Below are 22,917 nucleotides of genomic sequence, written 5' to 3' on the forward strand. Positions count from 1 at the left end.
TGTTTGGCTAAGGATCTTGACCCTCACTTGTCGTCTATACAACAGATAATGGATTATGTGATGCATCTAAAGACGACGGGGCTAACTATTTCGTCCCTGAGGGTGCATCTAGCAGCAATTTCAGCCTTCCGTCTTCCCGTGGACGGCTATTCAGTGTTCGCCCACCCTATCACCAAGAGATTCCTGAAGGGGCTAGGCAACTTGTATCCGGCCCACAGGATCCCATCAGAGCCTTGGGACTTACCTCTGGTATTGGACGCTCTGACTCGCACACCCTTTGAGCCGCTTGCAACGTGTGATCTACGGATGCTCACGATGAAAACTGTGTTTCTGCTTGCCATTACGTCGGCGCGTCGAGTAAGCGAATTAGCAGCTCTTTCCGCCGATCCGCCGTATACACAATTCTTCAGTCATGCGGCAGTTCTGCGTGTCCAACCAGCGTTTTTGCCAAAGGTCATCTCTGCTTTCCATATAAATGAGCCTATAATTCTACCGACTTTCTACCCGAAGCCTCACTCCTCATTGGAAGAAGTACGTCTACACACCCTAGATGTCAGGCGAGCACTGGCCTTTTACCTTGACAGAACTCAAGTCTTTAGAAAATCTCAATGGCTTTTCCTTTCTACAGCCGAACGCTCCAAAGGCAAACTGCTCTCTGCACAGCGCATTTCCCGTTTGGTCGTTGCTTGCATCACGCGATGTTACGCCTTGCGCAACAAGTCTCTTCCGAGCGGTCTTCGTGCTCATTCCACCCGGGGCATAGCTACATCCATTGCCTATCTTCGTGGAGTACCATTGCAGGACATATGCCATGCAGCAACCTGGTCGTCCACCCTCACATTCGCTAAACACTATGCCCTTGCGAACATACTTAACTCCGATTTGAGGGTAGCTCAGGCTGTCTTGTCTACAGCCCGAAAGCGATAGGTCTGAAGCACGCAGGTCACACTGGACCACTGCTGTGTACTCACCTCGAGTGGAGCACCCTCGGGGACACTACTCGATGAAGAAAAGAGAGTTACTCACCTGGTGCAGTAACGTCTGTTCTTCGAGATGTGTGTCCCCGTGGGTGCTCCACGTCCCACCCTCCTCCCTGCTTCGGAGCCTCTATTTATGTCTTTCAGATGCTTCCGGTTGGGAGGAAACTGACGAGACCGGACCGCGCTCAGATGAAAGGCGCGAAGGGGACACTCGCGCATGCGCGGTCCGGCAGGGGGGCTACTGCTAGTGAAAATTCCTCCGGTTTGCGGCGCCGGGATGAGCCCAGCACCTCGAGTGGAGCACCCACGGGGACACACATCTCGAAGAACAGACGTTACTGCACCAGGTGAGTAACTCTCTTTTTACGAGTTCGAAACGTTCTCATGGTGGTCAGAACAAAAAAGCCTAGACCGAGCCACTGTGCCGTTGTCTGGCATTCTGCAATACATCCTTGAGCTAAAGAAGTAAGGCCTTTCGTTCAGCTCTATAAAGGTCCACTTGGCAGCCATTACAGCTTTTCATCAACACATCAATGATAAATCAGTCTTCACTCATCCAATGACAGAGTGTTTCCTAAGAGGCATACAGAATACTTACTCACCTACCAGGCCTGCTGTTCAATCCTGGGACCTTAATTTAGTCCTTTGGGCTCTCACTTGTAAACCATTTGAGCCTATGGCAACATGCTGCATCTCCACCTCTCTATGAATGTGGCCTTATTGATGGTTGTCACATCTGCCAGGAGGGTTAGTGAAATCGGTGTACTTATGGCGGACCTTCCTTTTATGGTATTCCACAAGAACAAAGTTGTTCCTCTTCGAGTGGTCCCCATGGGTGCTCCACTCATGGTGTCTGGCTCGTCCCGCACCGCAGCTCGGATGCTTTGTATAGCTGTTTCCAGCCGGGTGCACGTGCGCAGGGTGCAGCTTACGCCATTCGCGCTCTTTGATCTTCGCGCGCACCCGGCTTCCCTGTCAGTTCCTCTTAACCGTCCCTGAATGCAGACGGAGCTTCTGATCTCTCTCCTCATAGTAGTTTCCTTCCCTCAGGGAACCTGTAGTTAGTTAGTTAATTGTATATAGTTAGAGTTCTTTGTTGTCATTTGATCTTATCTACTTAAAAAAAAAAAAGGAAAGAAAGTAAGCCTCTTAACACCTCATTAAAGCCTCGGCTTACAGCGGCTCCCTGCTGTTACTAACCCAGGATAAGTTTAAAAAAAAAAAAACTCTCAGAAGGAAGCTGACAAACACCATGCCTGGGTCTCCGGGCTTTAAGAAATGTAGCCTCTGCAGCGAGCCAATGCCTACCTCAGATGGGCATTCGCTCTGTATACGTTGCCTGGGGGAGAGCCACACTCCTCATACCTGTGGGCATTGTTCAAAAATGACAGCCCGTACTCAGCGTGACAGAGAGATGAGGCTCAAGATGTTTCTCCTAGATAAGGCACTGGACCCCAGGGCAGAAACCTCTGAACAGCGGGACAGAACCCCTAAGAGACGGATTTCGTCCCCGGACTTAAGGGAGAAAAGGCTAAGGATCTCCCCAGCTAGATCCCTGCCACCTGATATATTGGTGGTGGGTGATTGTGCTCCCTCTGAATCTGTCCCACGATCCTCCTCATCGGGATCAGGGACGAGGGAGAATAAGGCTGCAGCGCCTCAGAGAGCATATTCAGCATCAGATGCAGCCTCGGTGCTGGCAAGCACAGCCTCTGCTAAGAAGCAGCTGGCACCGCACTGCTCCTCAGCAAAGCCCAAGGGCTGCGGTGCCGCCACAAAGATCTCTACCGGCACCAGCATCTCAGCCAGCAACATTGCTGGCGCTGAAGTCAGCTGCGGTGCGGACAACCTATGCACCGGCATCGCTCTCCTCCCCACAGCAGGCAGCTGTTGACAGGAGCATATCCCCTGCTGTGCCTCCTGCATCAGGGAAAACCCCTCCAGTGCTGTCATCCCCTCAGCCAATTATGCAGATGCCGTGTGGAGCTTGTCAGTTACAGGCAGCCCCAGCACCGGGGGAGGCAGCGTCTCAACAGCAGCTGATAAGTATACCGGCATCGGAGCAGCAGCCAGACTTACGTGCTCTTTCCCATTCAGAGGTGCCTGTACCAGTTCGGGGACGGAGCATGCATCTTTCCCCTTCCCCAAGATTTTCACCTGGCCCCTCTCCTCCAGGAAGGCATGGCTCGCTTCAGCATCATGGGTACTGACGTCACAGTCCCGGGCATTATATTTATTACAGAGGGGACTCTCCTTATGGCCACCCCCATTATAGGAGCTGCTATAGATGTCCATCCTATTCTCCGTCATGTGACCGTTCTTATTATTATGTTCCACGCAACGGGCACGACAGACAGCATACTAGCGATAGATCATCTAGGTGCTCATCTCCTCGTCCATCAAGGTGTTATTACAAATGTCATCGCTCTCCTCCGTGCTCACCACAGTCACACTCCCGTCACTATGATTTTCAATGCCCTTTGCGCTACAGTTCACCTTTAGCGAGGCACTCTCCAGCCTATCAGCACTGTGACCGGGACCTGGCTTCTCCCTCACGCAGTCGAGCGGGAACATCACGTCACTCAGACCTGGAAGAGGGCCAGTTGTCTGACCGGGATGATCATCAGTCTGAAGACCCAGCCCCTGGACTTTCACCTTCATCTTCACATGTGGCAGTCTCTCCCCTGGACTCATCCCCACCGGATGATTTTAAGTAGTTTCAGGATTTATTTAAGCGGGTAGCGCAATCCCAGGAAATACAGATAACGCAGTCCCAAACGAAACAACACCGCCTCTTGAAGAATTTGCACCCCAGACAGAGTGCAAAGGTGGCCATTCCTATCGATGAAGCCATTATGGAGGTAGCTGACACAATTTGGCAGACACCAGCCACGGTGGCCCCAACTTGTCGCAGAGCTGATAAACGGTATTTTGTTCCATCCAAGAACTTGGAATTTCTCTTCAACCATCCTCAGCCAAACTCCTTAGTGGAGGATGCCGCCCAGCAGCGGGCCAAAGCACCACAATATAAGACTACACCGGATACTAAAAAATTGGACACATTTGGCAGAAAAGTTTACTCTTCAGCAACCTTTCTTTTGCGTATCTCTAATTATGCAGCGCTATTATTGAACCATAATTTTGACAACTATGAGAAAATATCTCAGCTGCTCCAATACCTCCCAGAGAGCAAGCGCCCCCTCTTAAAATCCCTAGTGCAGGAGGGTTTTATGGCATCCAGGGCAAGTCTGCAGATCTCCTTGGATGCAGCAGATATAGCAGCTCAAACCACGGCAACTGCAATAACAATGAGGCGCTCCTCTTGGTTGGCCTCCGCAGCAGTCCCAAAGGAGCTCCACACAAAAGTTGAGGATCTCCCCTTCGATAAAAACAAATTATTTGCAGAGAAAACGGATGAGATACTCCATTCCGGGAAAGATTCTCGGTCGACGCTCCGCACCTTGGGAATGTATACACCTCCCTTTCAGCGCAAGAAGTATTACCCGTATCAGAAGCGGTATAATTATCCTTATCAGAGGCAACACCAGCAGCAACGAGGCCTAGATCAGTCACGCCAAAGACAGCGTCCTCAATGCAAATGGTCCCAACCATTCCGCTCAAACAGCCAGCAAAATCCCAAGCAGCAAGTTTGATGGTACGGTCGAGGGCTTGCAACGACTACCTTCTGTGACGGCTCAACACCGACAAAACATTCCTCTGTTTCACCATCGACTTCGACCTTTTCGAGACCAATGGACAGCAATTACATCAGACCGTTGGGTATTACAACTGGTGGCATCTGGGCTTACTATCCCCTTCATTACCATACCACCCACAAATCCACCAACCCCGTCCCTTTTCAGGGACCCCTTTCACGAGAGCTGCTTAAAAGAAGAGGCACAGCGTTTGCTCTCCGTAGGAGCCATAGAGCCCATACCCCCCCAGTTCCGAGAAAGGAGCTTCTATTCGAGGTATTTTCTCACAGAGAAAAAGACCGGAGGATGGAGGCCGATCCTTGACCTCAGAAAATTGAACAAATACCTCCGCCGTCAGTGGTTCAAGATGGGCACCCTTGCCAAGATATTACCATCACTAGAGAAGGATTGGTTCTCAGCCCTCGATCTACAAGATGCCTACTTCCATATAGCCATACACCCAGCTCACAGGCGTTTCCTCTGTTTCACTATCGGCAACGAACATTTCCAGTACCGAGTGCTACCATTTGGCCTTGCGTCTGCCCCCAGAGTGTTTTAAAAAACTCTGGCGGTAGTAACAGCGCACTTGCAACACAAGAATGTAATCATATTTCCGTATTTGGATGACTGCCTCATAAAAGGCAGGTCCAGTCAAGAAGTCCAACACATGGTGATGCTGGTCAGACAGACATTTCGCTCGCTTGGCCTCATAATCAACGACAAGAAGCCTTCACCGGATCCTACGCAAGCTATATATATTTCATAGGCGCACGCCTCGATTCCATCACGGCCCGTGCATACTTACCCTGGGAGCACTTCCAACTTTTGCACGATCGAGCCACAGTAGTCATCCAGGTGCCTACGGTTACGGTACTTACCTGTCTCCACCTTATGGGCCATATGGCCGCTACCACCTCTGTGGTTCAGCACGTCAGACTTTATTTCCGTTGCCTTCAACATTGGTTGACTTCTGTGTACATCCTGGTGAAGCATTTCATGCACAAAATAGTAACTCCTACTCCTCTAGTCCGCAGATCTTTGAGTTGGTGGTTGTATCCAGGAAATCTGCTAGCAGGAGTTCCGTTCAAATGTCAGCAACCGTCGATCCATTTGGCTATGGATGCCTCCCTCTTGGGCTGGGGAGCACACATCGGAGGTTACTCCGTACAGGGCAGATGGTCCGCACCAGAAGCCCTCTCCCATATCAATCTCCTAGAGCTGAAAGCCGTATTTCTCGCCTGCAAGCATTTCCATTCACTGATAGCTGGAGCAGCCGTCCGCGTACTTACGGACAACATAGCAGCTATGTACTACATCAATCGGCAGGGAGGAGTGCGATCACGCCGATTATGTGCACAAGTAGTCCGCCTATGGAACTAGTGTATAATCTGGTAGCATCATACTTACCGAGTACGAGCAATGTCACGGCAGATGGCCTGAGCAGAATTTTTCCTCAGGATCACGAGTGGGAAATTCATCCTGACATCCTGGACATTTATGCTGGCTGCTGTGACGCTGGATGGCTGTAAACAGAGATACGCCAATTGCTGACCAAGAGGCTGCCAAGGAGTGCCCTTGACTGAAACCTATATTGATATGAACACACACTGCCCGGGGGGAGGAATCTCCCGCCTAGTAAAAAAATGTCCAGTACTCACAATGTAATTATCTCTTTTGCAAGGTAAATTAAGTTGAAACTCCCTTGTAAGAACTGGCGTCACAAAGACGGAACAACACAATTTGGCATCTTAGATAAGAAAGAGGATACGGGCCCCTATGGGTATAAAGATGGGTCCAGCAGCACATTTACTCTGAGTGTCAATCTACCATCTATCTGCTGGTTGGGTTACGTGTTTGACCTCCCAAGGTTCCACGGGGATGCCCACCTCGTATTCGTCTTTCCTAGGAATTGAGGGACCGGCCCTGGCCTGATATGCTGGAGTCGAGAGGCACAGAAGGGGGTAAAAATTGTACCTAGATATATCCTTTGTCTTAAGTGTACACATAGACTTAGAGCTCTTTAAAGATTAAGCTGTCACTTGGTACCATTATTTCTATTTTCTATCTTTATTTTCTTTTTAACCATTTTTAAGATCTATATTTGCTAGCAGTTAAGAAATAGAGCAATAGCCATTGTAACCATAAGATTTATAAGCTTCTTTAATAAACCTGTAACTGTTTAAGCTTTAACCTGACTCCTTCAGTTGCTGTAACAGAACCAAGCACAATTTAAAAGAACTTCAGCTGGTCATAAGGGACAGATATAGGAAGAGCTGGGGCATTTGGATTGTGTCGCTTACAGAGGACAGATCCGTATGGGCATCTCTCAGTCTTCCCTAGGCTGCCCGCTGTGAAGGGATCCTGTATCCTAGCAGTTAAAATCTGAGATATAATAAGCTTTTCCTATAAACTCTGGGGCATCTGTCAGCCTGTTGGCTGTCCTCCGCGAAGGGATCCCGATCCTAGCGGACAAAGACACGGATGTTAAACTCCTCGGGGCGCCTGTCAGTCTCTCCTAGACTGCCCACTGTGACGGGGCCTTGTGTCCCAGCAGTTGAAGACTCGGGTGTAACACAACACAACACAACACAACACACACACACACACACACACACACACACACTGCCCTGACCATCGGCTGACACCCATGTGGGTGTAAAACATGCTTGGAGAGGGACCACACACTCTCCCTGCCTGGGTGACAGTAATGGCCACACTCCCTAAAGATGGCAGCCTCTTTCTCTGCAGAGTGCAAGGATGGGATGGGGTTTTGGCACAAGAGGGTGTTGGCCTGGGCTGTAGGGGTCCTAGGTTAAAGGGTCAAAGGGTGCACAGAGCGTAATGCTGATGGTCAATGAGTGTTAGGCACTAGGGAACCAGGGGTGGATTGGGGTTAGGTGGATAGGAAACATTTTATTTGCACATTTACATATTATTTGCATGATGAATATGCAAATTAAACATTGCCAGTCCACCAAGGGTTTGTGAATAGGTTTGCAAGTCCACTGAATAAAAAAGGTTGGGAACCACTGGTATAGAGGTCCAGGGTCTAGGAAACTGAAACGTAGGGGGGCCTTAATCCTGAGTCAGCTGGCATAGACCAGTTGCAGGCCTCTAACTACAGCACAGACATATTCTGAGCGAGCAATTCTCTGCGTCAGAATCAACTGGTATTTGTAGCCAGGGCTTGACAGATAATAAAATCTACTCGCCCGTGGCGAGTAGATTGTAACCTGGAAGAGCTGAGTTTGGGTGATCTGCGCAAAGAAAATAAAGATAGAAAATAGAAATAATGGTACCAAGTGACAGCTTAATCTTTAAAGAGCTCTAAGTCTATGTGTACACTTAAGACAAAGGATATATCTAGGTACAATTTTTACCCCCTTCTGTGCCTCTCGACTCCAGCATATCAGGCCAGGGCCGGTCCCTCAATTCCTAGGAAAGACGAATACGAGGTGGGCGTCCCCGTGGAACCTTGGGAGGTCAAACACGTAACCCAACCAGCAGATAGATGGTAGATTGACACTCAGAGTAAATGTGCTGCTGGACCCATCTTTATACCCATAGGGGCCCGTATCCTCTTTCTTATCTAAGATGCCAAATTGTGTTGTTCCGTCTTTGTGACGCCAGTTCTTACAAGGGAGTTTCAACTTAATTTACCTTGCAAAAGAGATAATTACATTGTGAGTACTGGACATTTTTTTACTAGGCGGGAGATTCCTCCCCCCGGGCAGTGTGTGTTCATATCAATATAGGTTTCAGTCAAGGGCACTCCTTGGCAGCCTCTTGGTCAGCAATTGGCGTATCTCTGTTTACAGCCATTCAGGGTCACAGCAGCCAGCATATCTGGGCTTTCAAAGACTATGCTGATTTTACTGCCCTATGTGCTCCAAGTAAGCAAAAATGGATGTTACAGGGAGGTTCCTGTCTGGCTACAGGGGGGATCATGGAGCTCCTGCCGGGCTGCCATTACCGAGGAGAGAGGGAGGGACCTCCAGCTCCGCTGCCTCCTGCCGCCATCTCAGCCCCAGCATAGAAATCAGCCACCATAGCTGCTAGAGTTGACCCTCCATGAACAGCCGGCTTCAACTCCAGCAACTGCCATAGCCTGGTTCATAGACCAGTGGTTAGGAACTATTGCTCTCTACAGAACAGTTAAACAGAACATTACACTGCAAGCCTGATCAGCTATCATGGATCAGCTGTGTAGACATACTGCCAGAGGTCAAAACAGAGATGTTTTTGCTGTAATTTTAACAAAAATGTAAACTTTGCTTTAGACATGTCTTGAGTGTTCATCCAATGGCTAGGATGGCTCTATCCCCTGAGTGGGTTCCTTAGAATGCACCTGCTGAAATTTTTTCTGAGGACATAGAAGCATGCAGTTGATACAATGCAAAATTAGTTATTTTCAGATCGAAATACTCCTTAATGGGCAGGTAAGTACAAACAACATGCTGAACAGTAACCCTAATTTCATGGTAGACCTTTGTGTACTCATTATGGAAGCAAATATATGCGGAAGATAGATTTCTAAAATCTCATAATACATATCCTTCTAATTCATTAAACACCTCTGTTGGGGCATGTCTTAAAAAAAAAACGTACATGACCATATAGGCTAGAACCCCGTGGTCCACAGAGTCCAGTATCTAATGACTGCTATCGGCTGAATGAGTTGAAGAGGCAAGGTACCACATAGTAAGTAATTATTTTATTTGCAGAAGCAGCATCCTATCTCATTAGAGATTGACATATGACTGAAAGTTTATATACCTTCCAAAACTAAGGAGTAACCAGAGGTTAAAGATTCTCTGTGGCAATGTAAAACACATCCTGGACCAAAAAGACATGTTCACATAACAGTTACAGTAAAGGCAAAAAGGGAGAGTTGTGATGATCCTCCTAATGTTCCACTGATCTAGGAAACACTTTGGACTTTCCAGGTAGCTAAAGACTTTGTTTTTCCTTCTGAAAACACAAGACCTTTTGAAGCAGAGACTTTTCCCCTTACACTGGTCAAATCAGCAGTTAACAGCATGAGAACTGGAAAATAAGTGTAGTTCAGCAGGAATTTTCCATTAACTTCTGTGTTGCGTATCCACACAGAACTCTGCCAGGATATTTTGTTCATTAATCTCGTCAAATTTACTTGTCTGGTGTGAGCAGAAATAGAAGGGGCTGTGGGCCAGGACTAGCTCTTTCCAGAAGATTCTGGAAGACTGGAAATGGGCAAATATAGTGTCCATGTATGAAAAGGGAAATAAGAACAACCCAGGAAATTACAGACCAGTCAGTTTAATTTCTGTGCCAGGGAAGATAATGGAGCAGATAATTAAGGAATTAATCTGCAAACATCTGGAAGATAATAAGATGATAGTTAACAGCATGGATTTGTAAAGAACAAATTATGTCCAACCAATCTGATAGCCTTCTTTGCTAAGATAACATGTCTTGTGGATAAGGGAGAAGCGGTGGACATGGAATACCCAGACCAAGGCTACTCAACAGTGGCCCACAATGCGGTTTGGATTTATGCAGGGCTGAACAGGTGTCCTGCGGGTGGGAGCCAAAATAAAAAAGTAGTCAATATAATGGTCTTCTATTGATATGCATTTAAGTAGTTAAATTCCTGGACTGTCATTGCTTGTTAAAAGTGCTGTCGTATGGGTGGAAATTGGATAAATATTGCTTTTTATTAATACAGGCAGTCCCCAAGTTACGTCGGATCCGCAGTTATGAACGGGGCCCTCTCGAGGTCCCTTCCAGTTTTAGTATTCTATGATTCTGTGATTCTTTTTGCAGTGCCCAATACAATGTGGCCCCTGATCTCTGTGTGCTATTGTAATACAAATATTATAATAAAAGTTGAGCCTCTCTAAACTGAAACTCTCTGGTCTGGCAACATCCGTGGTCTGGAAGAGTCTTGGTAGAGGGCTGGTGGTTGGGAGCCCTGGAGCCTAGCTTACCACAGCTGCGCAGCTGGGCTGCCTGGCGTCCCACAGCTGGGCTGCTCGGCAGGGCCAGGAGGCTAGTGTGTGGCAGTGAGGGCTTCCTAGCGGAGCCAGGAACTCAGTGCTCCTGGAATTGGGCTGCACTGCTTTGCAGGGGGGACTGGCAGTGCAGGGGTGCTGGTGGTATGAGGGAGCCTGTGGGTCAGCAATGGGGCGGCTGTTAGTAGGGGGGCCAGATATGACCTTGCCTGGTCCAGCAAAATCCTTCAGCCGGGACCAGTCAGGTCTCAAGGATGCCAGACCAGGGAGATCTAACTTGTAATCACAAATCACTGATGATCTCACTAGTGTTTCTCCAGAAGGCTTGGTTTGAGTCTGACAAACATATTAATCATGTGATTACCACCATAGTGGCATTTTGTAGACAGGCACATCAGATTCTTTTTTTTTTTGATTATCTGGTGCCCATTTTAACCACAATGACAAACTTGACAAGCCTGAGGAAATTTTTAAATTAGCCCCCATATACAAACAAGAACTGCTTTTGTCATTAGGAAAAAAGGCTATTCTTATAGCTTCAGATACTCTTCCATTCTAAATTTTTCTTTCCAAAATTCCAGGGAAATAGGTCTCCCATCATTTTGTTCTAACCCTTGGAAGCTTGTGGAATAAATGGGCATTCTTACAGCTCTAAAGATACATCTCAAGCTTAGGCATATATATGCCAGTTGTATCCTGTCTATTTCATTCTGTCCAAAATGCCAAGGCCATAAGGCTTCAAGCTTGCTACGGACAAGATTTAAAGTGCATTAATTAAGTGGCATACTAGGTATCTAGAAATCTATTCACAGAAATCTCTAGAAGAGGGCTGAGGACTATTTGTACATTTTGATTCCTTTTCAGAGGCATCTTTTGATAGGAAGGTGCTACTAAGTTGGTTCCCACATGACTCCTTCATTTGTAAAGTTCTTGGTTTATCTGGAGGCATGTCTATTCCTGCCTGTTGTTAAGCATAATGTAATTATACAGGTTGAACCTCTGTGGTCCAGGGCTCTCTGGTCTGTCAGGAGCATGGATGTTGCTGAATCAGAGAGCCCCAGTGGCTGGGAGCGGAGCCAGTCAGCAGGGCCAGTGGGACAGCAGAGCCTACGGGGAAGTAGGAGCAGCAGAACCAGTGAAGCCCAGTGGTCAGTGAGAGAAGCCCAGCAGGAAGGCTGGTGTCCTCCCCTTCCCCTCTTCTTCCTCCCCTCCCCCTGCCTTCTCCCTGACCAGTCACATCCTGAGAGTTGTGGACCAGTGAGATCCAACCCGTACTATGTCTGCCCCAGTTCTCCTCTTTCCCACACTCTGGGATGTACTGCTTACTTTACTTCCCATAAGTAATGGATGAGGAGAAAAGTGTGCAACAGAATGAGAGAATTCTTAGTTGATCATTTATTTCTGTTAGCAGTTTCTCTGAATTCAGACCTGGTAGTCTGTTAAATGATCAGTGTACATTGAAACTTTCTCTAAAGGGTGACTTAGACATACATTAAAGCTAATTTAATACATTATATAATGTTGTCTTAGTACTAATAGTGGGTGGCTGAATTGTTTCTGCAGCTATGGAAGAAGCATTCTATTAGCCTGAGCTGAAGGGTGGAGCTTAATTTTGGGTCTTCTAGCAACAGCATTGCACCACCTCCAAATTCCACAAGTGAGTGGGGAGGGAAAGGCTGGTTAGATCTTCTGCCTCCAATCTGAGGAATATATAAAGCGGACATAGCCTCAACAATTTTTTCTGACTTGTGTAAGAGTGAATCGGGTCTATTTAAATTTGGAAATATTAATCTCTCCTTCTAATATGTCTGACTTGTTAAATTTACATTTTAATTCAAAGATCATTTGTTGTTTCTTATTTAGAAAATAAACTGGGATGATTTAGCTGCCAAAAAAATACCAGCTCCATTTAAACCAGTAATCCGGGATGAGTTGGATGTTAGTAACTTTGCAGAGGAATTTACAGAAATGGATCCCACATACTCTCCTGCAGCTACACCACAGATTTCAGAGAGAATGTTTCAGGTAAGTGTAAAACATTACAACTTTGTTAAAATATACACTTCCCTCATGTATGGCAAGATTTTGTCCTTTTGAAGTGTGTTTTTATTGCCATTGAAGCTATTGAAAGTTGAATACAGAATCAGTGGGCAGAATTAGATCTGTAATGTAGTATAGTGTAGTAACTTATGCTATGTTACACCTTTTATATAAATCTTTCTTGAGGATAGAAGTCTGAATTATTATTAGAGTTGATAGTTTAATAAACATCCAGTGTTATATTTGTGTATACTTATTATTTATAATAATAATACAAGATTCTCTCTTAACTACTGTGTTACATATGAAAAGCTAGATTTGATTAGTTTAATTTTTGGGCCCAGTCCTACCGCTAGGAAGTCACTGTCAGATCTCTTGTTGATTTTAGTGGCCTAGGATCAGTCAGGTCTATTACATAAGGAAATATGTTTGTTACTAGATTCTTTTAACCAAATACAGAAGCAAATTGATCTATTTGATAACTAAATTCTGGTTTTAGTCTGATAATTCATATGTACAAATTAGTCTTAATTGCTTTTGCTTTATATGTGGATCTCTCATTTCCTCGGGGGGGGAGGGAAGGGTCAGTCATCTCTAATACACTGTACCCTTACCTCAAACTATATGGAAAGCCTTCTGTGGATGCAGTGATATAAGTTTGTAGGGAAGAGTTAGAGACAAAATCTTGCAGATTTTGTGTCCTTCTGGTCCTTGGCTCCATAGAAGATGGCAATCCACCAATATACTGTCTGCAGAAAATAAACATAATTTAAAAATCTTTCTTATTGTGCTTCCTGCAATTGGAATTCTTCCTGTATGTAATGATTTGATCTCTTACAGTATTTCAAAATGGGAATAATTTTCAGGAGCTCCTAAAAGATATGTATTTAAAAGTCAGTGAGATTTTGATGCATTCGAAAATGTTGTCGGATACCTTGTAATTGTTTTTGGTCACGTATTTCATTTATTTCTTTGAATATATTTTCAGATGTACTCCTTAAAGTAGGTGTCTGTTATGAGCATAAAGGAATACCATGTTCAAATGTAGTTCATTGGGAAACTGAAAAAAAAAATTGTTATATCTGAATGATTTCTGTGGTATTAAATAACTTCCCATTTATCTGTTTTATAAAAGTTTAGTCTCACTTATTTTCCAAATGCACAAAATAAAGTGACTTAAAAAACAATATTGATCAAACAAACACTTGGAATATATAATGTAGGGGAAATTAGACTTTTAAAAATTATATATAATAAGGTCATTATTACAGCTGTAGTCTAGAAGATATTAGTATTTGCAGAAAATTAACCTTCCACATTTATGAGGTATCATACTATTTTAAGTGATTTTATTTGCTTATTTAGTTAGAGAAATCAAACTTCTATAGGTATATGACCCCCCAAAATACATGAGCATTATAATATTTCTGTGTTCTACAAATCACCTTCAAGATAAATATTTACTTCAAATTTTAAATATTTATTTGAATTTCTTCTAGATCTGGATATACTGAACATATTAGCTGAAGATAATCCCACTAATGATGCAGCGCGCTATTTTTGTTTTGCCATGTAAAGCAATTTTAGACATTTGCCCCATCATAATGTAAACTTGTTGATACCTTAACTGTAGATGTCTTGAGAAGCTAGCCAGTTTGAAGTGTGAACCTTTGTCACCAGTGCAAAAGAACTGAAGCTGTGAGTCAGATTTTTTTTTAGCATTTTCCCCAAAATCTCTTATTTTTACTTGTTTTTTTTTTTTAAGACAAGAAGATTGTATAAACTCTTTCAGGAAGACACTTTTCTATTGATTTTAAATTAAGTTGCTCTTTACTTTGAATGCAATGGCATTTACCTATCTTTCAGTTACCTATCTTTTTCCTGTCTGCATTATGATACATTATATGGACAATCTCAAGCCTTTACATTTAACTTCTGTCTTTGTTTTGCAGGGGTATTCTTTTGTTGCTCCTTCTATTTTGTTTAAACGCAATGCAGCCATAGTAGATCCTGTTCAGTTTCATATGGGAGTTGAAAGACCTGGAGTTACAACTATTGCAAGAAGTGCTATGATGAAGGTAATGGCAGTATTTAAATAAACATAATCCTGGATAATTTGAAGATGCTCATGATTTATGAGGTAATAATCTTATTCTAGGCTAAATAAAATCTGTGCCCAGAGCCTGAAGTACTAATTAGTTGTTTAGAAGTAATGTATAGTTACTATGCAGTTATCCTCTTTGTCTGCCAATGGATCTTAAGCCAGTTAGGGTAAGTCTACACAGCAAAATTATTTCAGAATAAATTAATAAATAATTATTCCAAAATAACTATGCAAGCTTCTACACAGCCATTCCATTATTTCGAAATAATTTTGAACTAATGGATGACATATTCTGACTTCTGTAAACCTCATTCTATGAGAAATAACCCCTATTCCGAAATAGCTATTTCAAAATAATGTGTGTGTAGACACTCCACTGCTGCTATTTCGAAATAGCCCATGACCAGGGCCTTTCTAAGTTACTCCTCCCAGTGCCTCCTGGGGCTCTAAATCAAGATAGCTTGTCTACATTAAGGAAACCTGCCTCGGACTAATTTTGAAGCTTTCCTGTAGTGTAGATGTGCTATTTCAAAATAAGCTTTTTCAGAATAACTATTCTGGAATAGCTTATTTCAAAATTGATGCGTAGTGTAGATGTTGCTTTAGAGCATACAGATTACATGCCATACAGTTAAGAAGTAACTTGAGTCCAGCCTTGAAGAAATGTTAAAAAATACAGCATAGACACCATCTTACCAGCAGAAGAGCAATGAAAATATTAATAAGGCTTTTACTCAACTGTCAAAATAATATACACCCTTGATAAATAGTTGGTTTTCAAAGCTGCTGTGGTTATTAACTCATATCTCTTCCTATGATATGTCTACTTCTATTCGCATAGATAGATATAGCTAGAAATAGATTCATAGATACTATCATTGTGGTATCTGTAAAACATCCCCAACACTATATATCTGAATATTTTTGTAGTGAAAGCTATTCTGAAAGTAACTTTAATTTCAGATTTTTTTCTGTGTGTGTGTATTGCATGCACCATTAGAGAAGTTTATGTATATAATTACACATTGTCAATTTATACTATGTTGTTTACCAAAATGAGATCTCTTTTAAAACTGCATTTTTGGAACTTTAAAGGCAGATGAATAATTATCACCAAAATGTATTATGTGTCTTTGACTGTGTCCTAAAAGTATTCCAGAGAACTCAATACAGTCAATTTCATAACAGGACTCTCCATTTTATCATCACTATGAACTGGATCTGAAAGAGAAACCACTGGGAGAAGGAAGTTTTTCCATCTGTCGAAAGTGTTCACACAAGAAAACAAGCCAAGAATATGCAGTAAAAATAATTAGTAAAAGGTATATTTACTAAAAACTTGTTTTGCTTAGTATCAGCAATGAACTAGAATAATGCTCACTGAATTTTGCATGTAGAAAAAAAGTTGATTTAAAACATCACTTTTCTTTTGAGAATTCAAAAGAAAAGAATTCAAAATTCATACAGTAATATGAACTTTTTTAATTGAAAGTTTTTGGAACTTGGGGCTAATTGTGCTTCTTGAGGAATGAGATAAAGAGGAAACAAATCTCTTTTATACTTTTTTGTGCAAATTTGTTCCCAGTTGTTCTGTGTCCCCATTATGTTCCTCTCCTAGCAGACTACAGTAAAAACTGTTTTATGCTTAGTTACACTTTGGGCACGTCTAGACTACATGGCTCCGTCAACAGAGCCATGTAGATTTGTTTACTCGGGAACTGAAGCGGCAATTTAAATAATCGCTGCTTCATTTAAATTAAAATGGCTGCCTCTCTGTGTCGATCAGCTGTTTGGCGGCACAGCGCTGTAGTCTGGATGCTCCGCAGTTGACATCAAAGGCATTTGTCGACCTCCCTGGTAAACCTCATCCCGCGAGGCATAACAGGGAGGTCGACAAATGCCTTTGATGTCGACAACGGAATGACCAGACTACAGTGCTATGCCACCAAACAGCTGATCAGCACAGTGCGGCAGTCCATTTTAATTTAAATGAAGTGGCGATTATTTAAATCGACGCTTCATTTCCCTTTGCCTACAACCCTAATCTACATGGCTCTGTCGACGGAGCCATGTAGTCTAGACGTGCCCTTTGAGAAATAGAACTAGTAGAATCTTGTTTGGAAGATTGGCAATTTGCCACATTTATTGTGAATGCAGAATTTATTTACTGTCTCTAGATACTATAATTATCCACCACCAATTCATACACACAGCTCTATGGATGGGACATAATTACCAGCCTCAAGTGCTCATTTTAGTCCACTGGCCAGATCCTGGCATTGATTTCTTTGTCAAGGGAGCCATCATTGGCTATCACACTGCTGAGATACTTAAACTTGTCCACTGTTTTTAACTCTGTTCCTTCAATAGAATTTGAAGCGGGGAGAGCAGCAGATCCTGGAGCAGGCTGAAACAATACCTCGGCCTTTCTTCGGCTGGTGGTCAAACCAAAGAGGCGAGTGGCTTCAGCAAACTTGTTGACGATATGCTGGAGATCAGATTCCTCATGTGCCATAAGTGCACAGTCGTCAGCAAAAAGGGCTTCAAGAATGTGCCTCTCAAGCATTTTTGTTCTAGCGTTCAAACGACAAAGGACGAAAAATGACCCATCAAGCGTGTACTTTATGTAGACTCCATGGTCCAGGTCCCTGACTGCGTGGCTGAGGGGACACATAAAAAAGAGTTTGAATAGCACTGGGGCCAGCACACACCCTTGCTTCATGCCATTGGATATCTCAAATGGATCTGAAAACTCGCCATTCGAAAAAACGAAGCCAATCATGTCATAATGGAACAGGCATATAAGGTTGACAGATCTTCTCGGGCAGCCAAATTTTAGCAGGATAATCCACAGGGCTTCTCTGTTGACAGTGTCAAATGCCTTGGTCAGGTCTATAAAGATGGTGTATAGAGCCAAGTTCTGCTCTATGCACTTTTTCTGAACCTGATGAACAGCGAAGATCATCTCAATGGTGCTGTGGCCTGGACGGAAACCACACTGTAGTTTGGAAGGAAACCAGACTCTAGTAGGTTCTCTTCTAAGATGCTGGTGATCAGACAGTTAAGGATGACTCAAGCCAAGATCTTCCCAGCAGTAGAGAGAAGGGTGATGCCCTGGTAATTTCCACAATCATCTTTATTGCCCTTGTTCTTAAAGAGCGAGATGATTGTGGCATCCCTAAAGTCTTTGGGTATGTTGTCTTTTTCCTAGATGCTGGTCAAAATGCTGTGAAAGGCTTTGAATGACACTGGTCCTGCTGCCTTGAAAATTTCTGCAGGAATACCATCTATCCCAGGGGCTTTGCCAGAGCTAGTCTGGCTGATTGCCTTTTTGACCTCATCCATTGTAGGGGGCAGGTCAAGACTGTCTATCATGGGTTTCTGAGGAATCTGATCTAAGGTCACAAGGTCGACAATGGAGCGCCTATTGAGAAGGTTGCTGAAGTACTCTCTCCAACTATCATTGATGCTGGTCTTCTCCCTCAGGAGGATCATGCCATCTGCAGACAGGAGTAGTACTGTACTTGGCTTTGAAGGTCCATATACAACTTTGATAGCATTGAAGAAAATCTTGGAGTTCTTGGTATCAGCATAATGTTGGACTTCATCACCTTTTCTCTCCCATCACTCATCTTGCATTTTGCGAAGTGCTGTCTGCGCCTGACTCTGAAGGTGCTTGAAATGGTCATGTTTGGAGATTGAGAACTGGTCATTTTGCCATACCAAAAGTGTGTTCTATTTTTCCTCTAAGATCTTCATGATGGTCTTGTCATTGGTGAACTCTCTTTTTCAGTCCTAGTGTCAACTTAGCTGACTCTGTCACCAGGGTTTTGAACTGGTTCCATTTTTGTGTTGGGTCTCCAGTCAAGGGTCAATGGGACGTCAGCACGTCATCAAGGCAGGCTGCAAATTGCTCACGATGACCAATATGCTGCAGCTTCCCGATGTTGAAGAAAGGTCTGACAGCCTTGGGCTTCTTGCGATACAGTGGTGTGACGTGCAGCATAAGGACAGATCTGACGAGTCTATGATCAGTCCAGCGCTCAGCTCCCCGCATGGCCCTAGTAGTCTTAACATCATGCATGTCCCGCCTGCAACTGATGACATAGTCAATAAGATGCCACTGTTTTGATTTCGGGTGCATCCATGTGGTCTTGTATTTATCGGCCTGCCTGAAGAGAGTGTTGGTAATCGTCAGATCATTTTCTGCACGCAAGCTCAGCAAGAGGAGGCCATTGGCATTCATATTACCAATGCCGTGATGCCCCAGCACCTCTTTCCAGTTCCTACAGTCCTTGCTGACTCTGGCATTGAAGTCATCCAACAGGCGAAGCTTGTCACTAGGAGTTGCTTTTGCAAGAAGATCAAGGTCCTCGTAGAAACTCTTTTGCTTCATCGCTGCTGGTCAGAGTGGGGGTGTAAGCGCTGATGACTGTGACGTGATGAAAGGGATTGAGGGGGAAGCAGAACTTGATCAGATGCTCACTGATGCAAGTGGGTAGGTTAGGAAGCTGGCGCAGAAGTGATGTCTTAATGATAAGTCTCACTCTGTAGATTCTGGCTTTGTTTCTGGCCTGCCTTTCCAGAAGAAGATGTAACCTCCTTTCGGTTTGCAGATGGATCCTTTCTCTGCAGGTCTGGTCTCGCTCAAGGCGGCTATGTCAATGTTATAGTGTGCCAGTACTCTTATTATGAGGGCCGTTCTTCTCTCAGGCCTCATAGTATTGTCCCTGTCCAAGAGGGTGCGAACGTTCCATGCTCCAAATATCATCTTTCTTTTCACTGTTTTTCAACCACTGTGAGGGTAAAACTGCCAGCCATGGTATGCTGGCCAGTTTGGTTGGGACAAGCAATTTTTAGGACACCTTTTCTAGTCCCCTCCCTCATTTGAGGGTGAATAGTGCTACTCCTTAAAAGGCCTGCTCAGTTGCCTGGGATGTTGCCAAACTCCTCCGTTGTCCCGGGATCAGAGTCGAGTGACCAAAGTCGACAGGCTGCCTACATGCAGGTTTGGGACTACAGCTCCCAGTGGTCACCTCCCCCCATTGCTTCAGGACTTTGAAGTAATTTTTTGTAAACTGAAAGAGACGAGTGAGCAAAGAACCTGTGCAGGAAAATATTTGAAGTGGAAAAGCCATTGCACAGGGGCAGTTCCACTCTCTTGGCCTAAGAAGCCTGGTTCCAGTGGTACGAAAAGTCATCACAGCTGGAGACTTCCTAGGCTGCAGTGGATGGCCATGGTGTCTTCAGTGCCTTGTCATGTCCTTCGCTCTCCACAGAGTGTTGCAGAACCACCTTCTTGGTCGTTGGATCTCAACTGTGTAAATGTTTCCAAACCCCCTTCTGTCCTCAGTGGGGCACTACTCTTCAACCACCTGATCTGGAGCACCCACAGGGACATTACTCAAAGAAAAGGTTACTCACCTTGTGCAATAACAGATTATTTATATGTGTGTCTCTAAGGTGCTCCACTATCTACTCTCCTCCCCTCTACTTTGGAGTTTGCACTACAGTAGATAAGGACTGTGGGTGAGAGGGTCAGACTGCACTAGATGAGGTGCCAGAAGTACTACTATACGATTACTGCACATGCCCATCCGTGTCAGACACTGCTATAAAAAAAACTCAAATTAACTGTGCCAAGATGCACCAATATCTGAAATTGAGCTCCCTCAGAAATACACATCTTAAAGACCTTCAGTTATCACACAAGGTTAGTAATACAGCCTCTTTTCCCCCTTCAAATTAATCTACTTCACCTGTAATATTTGTAATGATTTTTTTCAGAGTCCATGTGTATCATTAATATAGTTGAGCATGGTGCTATTATTTAAAATTATTTTATCCAATATGGATTTCGTATTTCTATACCAACCTTGGAAGTAAGTCTTTGACATGAGGATGGAACAGATAGTGCCAGTGTTTCCAGACTAATGGGCATGTTTGAATTGCTTAGGACGGGGGTCGGCAATCTTTTCAAACCAAAGAGGCAAACTATATCAAAATTCAGAACAAGTGGTCAACAAAGAGCCATATAAGAATGCCTATTTGCATGACTGAAAATATACAAGTTAATATTATTGATAATTGACATTATTAATAATAGCATAAATTAAACATTGTACTCACAGACTTTATTTAATGGGACTTCTGCTGCTGCATCTTTTCACAGATTTCTTTGAAGTTTACATCATAACTGGTCAAATCCCGCTTCATACAGACACTCAGGCTGTCTTCTGTGAATTTTATGACAGGTGTTTGGGGATGTGGGGGTTCAAGAGTCTGGGTTGGTGTGGTTGAGGGGTTCAGGGCAGGGGATTTGGGTGTATGATACATTCAGGGCACAAGGTTGGGGCATGAGGGCGTGCAGGCGAGTTATGGCAGGGGACTGGGGATGTGCAGGTGATGTGGGGGCATGAGGGGCTCAAGGCAGGCGGTTCAGGTGTATGATGGGCTCAGGGTTGGTGGGGGGGGTGCAGAAGTGTTACAATGCTGGGCCCCAATTGGCCAGGCTTCATTTTTAAATAAAGTAAAATATTACATTAAACATAAAAGGTTTTGGTATTGTCTTTCTTTATGGCAGCAGTGGGGAACCTGTTTTGGGTTGGGGACCACTGGCCCATAGGAAAATTAGTTGAAAAAAATTCCAAAAAACCCTAACCCTCACTGATGTGGCCTCCAACTGAAACACCTCACTCCCCGGTGCTCCAGCCCTATGGTGGGGGGAGAGGCTGGGAGGACTGAAGTTCAAGACCTCAGGCCAGATTTACTCTTCTGGGGTTCCAGGGTTAGTGGATTTTGTGGGTCCCCCAGGCTCTTGGGTGGGGCCAAAAAGAGGGATTAAGTGTGTGGGACAGAGTTGCCAGTGAATGGGATAGAGATGGGGGTGAAGAATCTGGGCTAAAAGTGGAGTGTAGGAGGTGGTGAGGGTGAGAGATCTGAGTGGGAGGTAGGGTTCAGGAGCAGGCTGGGAGTAGGGTGTCTAGCTAGGAGAAGGGGACAAGGCAAGGGAGTGGGCTGGGGCAGGCTGTCTGGGCAGGAGTGGGTTGGGGCTGGGTATCTGACCGGGGGCAGGGTGTCTGGCTAGGAGGCAGAAGTGGGCTGGGGGCAGGGTGTCTGGCCGGCGGGGTGTGTGAATGAGGGGGGGACACTTTCACGCCATGTCACAGGCACCATGTAACGTGGCCTCCTGCTACTCCCATTCACTGTAAGGAAGCCTCTAGGAAGGATTTGCTGGTCAAGTATCCTGGGGGAAGGAAAAAGGCAGCGCATGCAGAGCCATTTTTGGTTCCACTTGTTCCCCGCATGCCAGCGGAAGGAAAAGGGCAGAGCATGGAGCCATGCTTGTTCCCTGGATCTGGCAGGGAGGCTCAGGGCTTTCTCCCCTCGCCCCCTTTCCCTACAATAAGCCGGTGCTGGCGTTCCAATCTTGCGGGGGGCCATAAGGCTGTAGCACCAGCGCTGGCTCCCTGCTGCGGGGGGCTGAGTTGGCGCTACAGAAGAGTCATATCTGGCTTCCTAGTAAGTCAAGCCATAAGTTGCTGACCACTGTCTTATGGTGTTTGTAAAAACTGTGGTGCCATCAAATGTCTTGTACTAGGCAAAAGGGCAGTCTCAAGATAGAAAGTAATCTAGCAAAGTTTTTATTCTTAATATGCCAAGACATGACTGAATCATATATTTGTTTTATGTATTTATAATATTTTTCAGGGCTCAGTTGGTTAGTTCAGTTTGCTTGTTTGAAGGTGCTGATTTCTAATTACATATAACAAAATAGTAACTGTTCTAATATTCCAAAATTTGAATTAGGAAGAGTTTAGATGTAAAATTTTGACTTTGAAATTTATTCAATTACATTTGGTAATTTTCCAGAATGGAAGCCAACACCCAGAGGGAAATAACAGCTTTGAAACTCTGTGAAGGACACCCTAATGTAGTGAAGTTGCATGAAGTTTATCATGATCAGGTATTCTGAAGAAACTATAATAAGCATTTTCCAAACACATTTTGTTGTGTATAACTGTTGGCATAACGCTTATTGGTACTTTGTGCAGGTAGCTTTTTCCAAGTAATTGTAGCAAAAGCATTAAAGCCAAATGAGATTA

General features: G+C 44.4%; 1 protein-coding gene and 1 long non-coding RNA gene across 9 annotated transcripts in view; one reads left to right on the forward strand and one right to left on the reverse strand.

Moving 5' to 3' along the window:
• RPS6KA5 (ribosomal protein S6 kinase A5) overlaps positions 1-22,917 on the forward strand; it is a 205,041-nt gene that overhangs the window by 139,745 nt on the left and 42,379 nt on the right. For all 4 annotated transcript variants that reach the window (XM_075926718.1, XM_075926719.1, XM_075926720.1 and 1 more), the window contains 4 exons: positions 12,532-12,693; positions 14,661-14,786; positions 16,001-16,134; positions 22,685-22,778. In XM_075926718.1, coding sequence (XP_075782833.1) covers positions 12,532-12,693; positions 14,661-14,786; positions 16,001-16,134; positions 22,685-22,778 — 516 coding nt within the window. The remainder of the gene's footprint in view (positions 1-12,531; positions 12,694-14,660; positions 14,787-16,000; positions 16,135-22,684; positions 22,779-22,917) is intronic.
• LOC112545659 (uncharacterized) overlaps positions 1-22,917 on the reverse strand; it is a 110,437-nt gene that overhangs the window by 17,238 nt on the left and 70,282 nt on the right. Inside the window, exon 1 of one of the 5 annotated variants that reach the window (XR_012903330.1) lies at positions 20,942-22,689. The exons of 3 other annotated variants lie outside the window; for them this stretch is intronic. This is a non-coding gene — a long non-coding RNA (uncharacterized LOC112545659). Of the gene's footprint in view, positions 1-13,322; positions 14,037-20,941; positions 22,690-22,917 lie in introns of those variants that run through there. One more of the 5 variants, XR_012903331.1, reaches the window with a different exon arrangement.

The sequence above is a fragment of the Pelodiscus sinensis genome, chromosome 4 (genome assembly GCF_049634645.1).
Source record: "Pelodiscus sinensis isolate JC-2024 chromosome 4, ASM4963464v1, whole genome shotgun sequence".
NCBI lineage: Eukaryota > Metazoa > Chordata > Testudines > Trionychidae > Pelodiscus > Pelodiscus sinensis.